Raw genomic sequence first — 6,354 nt, 5'->3', positions numbered from 1 at the left:
ACTTTTCCTCTTCTAATAGACTTTGAAGTCATCAGCATTTCTAGACACTCAACTTCAGAGGCTCTGATCCCACAGAAAGGAGCTTCTCCACAGCCCCTTGTGGGTCTGTATTACACCGCGGTGTCTTTTCCTGCTTGAAGCTGTGTTTTGATGGGAGAGGTAGGCATTTGCTGGCTTTCACCCACAGATCAGTTCTTTGTTATGTCTGGCCCATCTGTGCTTTCATTACATCAAGATGTTTTCTTTTCTGCCCTAAAACCAAAATTCCATCTTATGTGCCACTGCACCAAATATCAACTCCCTGAGGGACAGGAGGCAGATGAGTGACTCACGTATCACTGGCAGCTCTCCCAACACTGCACAACAATCACGAAGTCACGAGGGTGACTTTATAATTCCAGCTCTTCTCTCTTGTAAAAGTTATCATAAAAAATTACAGCAAGTGCAAGTAAGCATGCCCGAGCGCGTGTCCGCCAACGACGCACTGTGCAGCCACTGCGCTGCCATGGTGAGGATCCAGCAGTGGGAGGGAGGCCCTAAGTTGCAAATGCCACACAACATGGGCCAGCCTTTTTCTCTATGGCTTTTTGAAGCCAAGGTCACCATCACCTCAAATAATAACACAGCACTGTGTCAGGAGCATCTCCGGTTAAGAACAAGCAGACCCATCCCTCCATGTCTTCTTGCCCACCGCATGCACACCCCATCCCTTGCTTCTGCTTGTCCAAGCACACCCCATCCTTCCACCTCTTCATCCTCAGTGCAAGCACAACCCCATCCATCTCTCCTGGACCACCACAAGCACAGCCCACCCACCCCTATCTCCTTGTCTAGCACAAGCCCACCCCACCCCTCCGCCTCTTCTTGCCCAGAAGTTGCACCACCTCTCCTGCCCCCACCATATGCCCATCTCACTCCTCCATCTATTCTTCTCTAAGCACACCACATCCTTCCACCTCTTCTCCCCCAAAACACTCCCCATCCCCCCATCTCCCGCTGTTCCCAGCACACTCCGTCCCGCCATCCCTTCTCCCGCAGCGGAGGCGCTGTCCCCGGGGCCCCGCTCCCGTCCCCGCACCGCCCGGGGCGCGCTCCGGCACGCCGCCGCCTGCCCGCCCGGTGGTGGTGGTGGAGGGGGGGGGGGGGGGGCGAGAGGCGGGGGCGGGATTCCCGCGCGGTTTCTCACGTCACGGCGCGGGGAAAGCCCCGCCGCGCCGCCGCTCTTAGGGCCGCGCTCCGCCCCGCCCGCCCTCAGTCCGTCGCTGTCACCGTGCCGCAACGGAGTGCGCCGCACCGTACCGCACCGCACCGCACCGCACCGCACCGCACCGCACCGCACCGTACCGTACCCTGCCGCCGTGATGATGCCCGGCAGGACCCTGCGGAAAGTTGCTCCGCCCGCCGCTCCCGCAGGTACCGGGGGGTTAACGGGAGCGGGGTGAGGTGGCGGGGGCGGCGGGAGGGGAGTACGGGGGGCACACGGTTGTCCGCCCGGGCAGCTGCCCTCCCCGGCTGCAGCACCGGGAGCGGGGGGCAGCGCCCGCGGCAGGACGGGGCTGCGGCCGCCCGTCTGAACGGGAGTGGGGGGTACAGGCGCTGCTGGTGGTGATGGGGGTTTAATATTGAGAAAGAAAAGAAACAGGAAAAAAAAAATCGGAAAAAAAAATTAAAAATTATGAAATTGGCGAGATCTGGTTAAAATTGAAAACAAGGCAGTGGTGCAGGTGGCTGACGGCTTGTGTCTTGCAGAGCGGGAGGTGGTGGCGGAGTGCGCCATGCAGCTGCGCAGGATCGGCGACAAGTGGGACTTGCGGCAGAAGATCCTGAACCTCCTCACAAAGCTCTTCTGCCCGGCAACGTGAGCCCCCCGCGGACACGGCGCAGGGGACAGCAGGGCAAGACCTTGGCTTTGTGGATTTGGAACGAGAGACTTCACTGACACTGGGAGATGAAGAAAGCTCTTTGCGTTGCATTTTGCTGCTTGCGACCGCTGAAGGATGGCTGTCGCAACATGGTTTCTTTGAAGAACATTACAGCAGTATTGGCGTATGAATGCCAGGTGGAAAAAAACAGATAGCGATGGGGAGACTTGGGGCAAGACGAAACTTGTCCTTCAGCCTGGTCTGAGAAGACTTCCAGGAACCTGGTTTCCCCAGTCGCCCTCTGGTCCTCCTGTCCCACAGCTATGTTTCACCGAGGAGCTCGGATCACCTTTGGGAAGAAGCCAAATAAAGTGGCAGTGTCTTGGAACTTGGGAATGTATATCACAAGGCCAGTTGCTCGGTTTCTGACTGCTCTTCTTTCCTAAAGCATGGATTCTGCTGGACAGGGACCTGGTGGTGGGATTATTTCATTTGTTAAGTAAACCACTGTCTTTATTGAAAGGTTATTTGTTATAGGATGTTAATTTGTGGACTAAAAATTACAATTCTATGAATTAACATGATGTTGCATAGTTCTAGTCTATATTATATATATGTATATATTTGTGTACATATATAATATATATAAAAAATATAAATATGTGCACCCCATATGTATGAAATGAATATTTCACAGAACTATTAATTGACTTGTTAGACTCAAAAAATAGTGTGAAAAAATGTTCAAAACATGACATAAATGTACATTATATTAACTAAAAGAAAGCATAATATTTTCTGATAATAGAGGAAATACATCATGCATCAGAGAGGGGAGCATACTTTAGTATAGCATTATATAAGACATATATATGAATATATGTTACACAAATACAACTATTGAGGTATGTGTGGTGGAAGGATTCTTTCAATATTACGAAGAATTTCTCGAGAACAGGACAATACTGCTGTGTCTTTATAAGTAACAAAATAACTCTTCAATAGAAGTAGATTTTGAAGTTGGATCCAAGTTGAATCTCAAGTTTTCTTGAGAATGTTATTTATTCAAAGAAAGCAACTACCTCTCTTTGAAGAAATAATATTTATAAAATTTAATGTTACAGTCAGTACAGGAAAGTAGCCTTGGATTTCTGAATGTTTAATAATACTTACAAGTGAAGGTTCTTCCCTTGTACTTTATTTCCCTTTCGTTTCATGGCAATCTCATTTCGGTTCCGGAATGATGAGGCCACTGTAGCACATCCAGTGGGTGGTGATGCATTACTCTTATCTCACTGAGGTGTTATTACCTTTGGCTGGCTTCAGAGGAGCTGAATTAAGCATGCTGATCGCCATCAAGGCAAACGGTAACTCTGCTAGTCAATTCATGCCAGACGCGATCCTAAACAGTATTTTTTCATGGGTGGAAGCTAGCAAGAAAATAATGTTTTCTAGATGCCTCTTAGGTCAATGGTCAGAGTTCCTTCTCTTAACTAACCTTGTTTGTAAGCATGCTTGCATTGTATAAGGCTGTATAGTTGCACGTTCTGAATTCGGGGTCTGTTCAAATTACGCTTTTTCCTGCCTTGTAGTGAATTCTTGTTTGTATTTATATTTAATTTTTCAGTTAGCTCTTCTGAAGCTGCCTTTGCAAAATTGTCATTACGTAGCTCTGGTCACTCTGTCACAACCCGCTGCGTATGGCTGTTACTTGCTGTCACTGATTTCACTAAGCAGAAGATGACCGACTTTGCCTGCTTTCCGCACTGGGGACATACCCCGTCTCGGCGGTGTTTCTGACAGCTTTGCTGCTGGCTTACGCCACACACACGGTTCCCTTCTCCTCTAAGCCATCTAATACCTCTTCAGTGAGAACATAGTGTTTAAGAACAGTTGTTATTCGCCTTAGTACTGCAAAGTAACGCGTTTTGCTGACATGTACAGAGGTCGGTTTTTCAGGTATTAAAAAGTAAACGCAAAGAGTTTCTGTTGGGCTAAACACCAGCTCCTAGGCTAACGCTGTGTCCAACTCGGCAAAGCTGTTTGTCAAAGACAGCCCCAACTTCAACAGAAGGGCTCCTGCTGTATGTCCTGGGCTTGGTGGAGTCCTGGAGTCTTCGTTAAGGATGCTAACTGATGACCATGCCTGTCGGGGACTCTCAGGAAAATTCACTATTAGTATTCGCATTAGTAACTGTAATGTATTTTTAAAAAAGTGTTCTGTTCCATGTATGCTGCTTGGAAATTCAGTAGGTGTGGGCTTCATAGAGCCTGCCCAGTTTTTCAGGCTGTAGCACATGCGAATGTTATGAAAAAAGTATCTCAATAAATGCATTGTCATGGGGATATCTAAGTATTATGGGGATATCTGTGTTAAGTATTAGCAGTTATTTTTCTGTCTAGGTTATTTGCTTTCTGTGAAGCATTTTTATGTTTCTCTGAGTATTGTCAAGAGTGCTAGCATTCATCAGAGGCTCAGGAAAAAGACCTAGGTCCAAGTGGTCAGTGCCAGCATATGAGCAAGCGCTTGCTGATGTCCTCCCTAGGATGCCTTTTGTTACTTCTGCAAAGGATTTGCTGTATGACTGTACCAATACGAGTTTGTTTTTCTTAAAACCTGTCCTGGCTACAGGTTTTGCTGTATGCCTCATGCATGTATGTCTTGAATTCTTGCTAAGATAATAAATACGAAGCATTTGCAAGAAAAATGAGTCATTGTTGTTATAACTCGGGGTTTTTTTTGCAGATTCTGAATGTGTGATTGCATTATATGAATTCCTTCCATACTTCCAAATCAGCAGGCACACACTAAGGCAACAGCAGAGTGCCGGTAGGTATGCACTGGGAGATTAGGGTTTTACTTCTGCCTTTAAGAGGAACAAGACATAACCATATCCTTGAACTTCAAAATGGGAAACTGAGACACCTATTCCACTATTTTCTAGTAACTACTGCCCGCAGAATAGTTGAGTGGTCTCAGGGGCTCCATTACCTCTACCAGATGTTGCAGCTTGGAGGAAGAGAGTCCCTGGGGATTAATGAAGGACAGACATCCGAGTTAAGGGCTTTGTCTGGAACACAAGCAGAAAGGAATACAGCGTTTTGCCAAAGTCAGATCTTTACTTTCTCCAAAGTTTGAAGCTGGAGTTTTGGAAAAGGGGGAATAGCAAAGGAACAGTGGAGAGCTTACTCTTCCTCCCTAAAGCTGGGACCCAAAGATGTGTCTGTGGAGGGGAAAGCCCAAGATCCTCACCTGCTGCACTGCGCACGTCAGCAGGCTTTTCCCTGACTCACCCTGCTGCTTCTCCCCAGCTTCATGAGCAGGGAGCACCCCGCCTCGGGCACGTGTTCCCAGCACGAGGAGGACAAAGAGCTTCCTAGCCAAAGGCTCTGGTTTCTGGTAAAGAAAACAAACCGAAAGGGAAGTAATTTCCTGGGCTTTCCCAGTTAGCAGAGGCTTGGAAGAGCTTTACTTCAGGGGGCATCGGTGATGTGGTCCTGAGAAGGCCCATCAGCCTGGTGCCAAGTACTAGCACAGGTGCTGCACAGTGCATTTTTGTGCAGCTCCACCAGCAAATTACGCTCGTGAGACTCATCACCCTTGTGAGAACATCCAGACACCCTCACCCGCTGCCCGCCGGGGCCTGGCCCCTCTCCAGCCAGGTCACCACCAGAGCACGATGCTCGTGACCTGCTCCTCCCTACAGGGCAGGGGAAGAAAAAATCCCATCGCTGGGGCACGGCATCCCTGTCTGAAGGCACCTGACTCACCCGCAAGCACCTGATATCAAAAAAAACCAAACCTAGCCAAACCCACCTGCTGAAGCAAACCGCCGGCGTTGCCGCCCCGGCGGTCTCCATTAACCACGGCCCCTGGGCACCTGCCAGAGCAACAAGTGCAGCCCCGGGTGATGTTCGCGCTGCGCTCGCCCGGCCGAAAACCAGCCTGGCGCCCTCGGCCAGCACAACGTCCTCACACCTCAGCCTGGATGCACCAGAGGTATTTCCTAAACAAATTGCTAGACAACACCCCCCTCCTCCCTTCTCCCCCGGCGGGATGTTTTTTTAAGCCATCTGAAAAACAATGTCTCATATGCTGCTCATTATTTTTAGCACGCGCTGCTGGAAGGGGCTAATTTTATCATTTTCCTCCTGTCGACACGAGACGGTGCGAGGGCATGACGTGTATCTGTTGAGGTGCGAGGAAGGCAGACAGGAAGGGCTGGGGATATGATGTGTTGTCTTTCGGTCTGGCAGGGATTTCCATGGAGTCAGTGACTGACAGATGGCGGGACTGCCAGCGAGCAACGGTCCCAAAACTGTTACAGCTGTAAACAAGGGTCTTTACCCATGTGCGTCACTATATTGTCTGGGCGATGGCATAACAAATGGGCCACGCCAAGGCTGCCCTCCCTTCTCACGCATGGTCTCTTTGCAATGCAAATCTCAGCAGTCCACAAGCCCTCCGAAAGTGTGGAGGCAGGTGTCCCTC

The 6,354-nt window shown here is 49.4% G+C and overlaps 1 protein-coding gene across 1 annotated transcript; it reads left to right on the top strand.

The window, feature by feature from the left end:
- The first annotated feature begins 1,347 nt into the window (after positions 1–1,347).
- PMAIP1 (phorbol-12-myristate-13-acetate-induced protein 1) lies at positions 1,348–4,559 on the top strand. Its single transcript, XM_082497225.1, has 2 exons — positions 1,348–1,413; positions 1,750–4,559. The coding sequence occupies exons 1-2, from the start codon at positions 1,362–1,364 to the stop codon at positions 1,860–1,862; spliced, it is 165 nt and encodes a 54-aa protein (XP_082353351.1). The 5' UTR covers positions 1,348–1,361; the 3' UTR covers positions 1,863–4,559.
- Positions 4,560–6,354: the final 1,795 nt, after the last annotated feature.

This window comes from Vanellus vanellus (assembly GCF_965231255.1).
Source record: "Vanellus vanellus genome assembly, chromosome: Z".
Classification (NCBI taxonomy): domain Eukaryota; kingdom Metazoa; phylum Chordata; class Aves; order Charadriiformes; family Charadriidae; genus Vanellus; species Vanellus vanellus.
This window is presented reverse-complemented; position numbering and strand designations above follow the sequence as displayed.

Coding starts and splice junctions, on each gene's coding strand:
- PMAIP1 (XM_082497225.1), top strand. CDS start 1,362: ATGATGCCCGGCAGGACCCTGCGGAAAGTTGCTCCGCCCGCCGCTCCC. Junction 1,414..1,749: donor TCCGCCCGCCGCTCCCGCAG/GTACCGGGGGGT, acceptor TGTGTCTTGCAG/AGCGGGAGGTGGTGGCGGAG.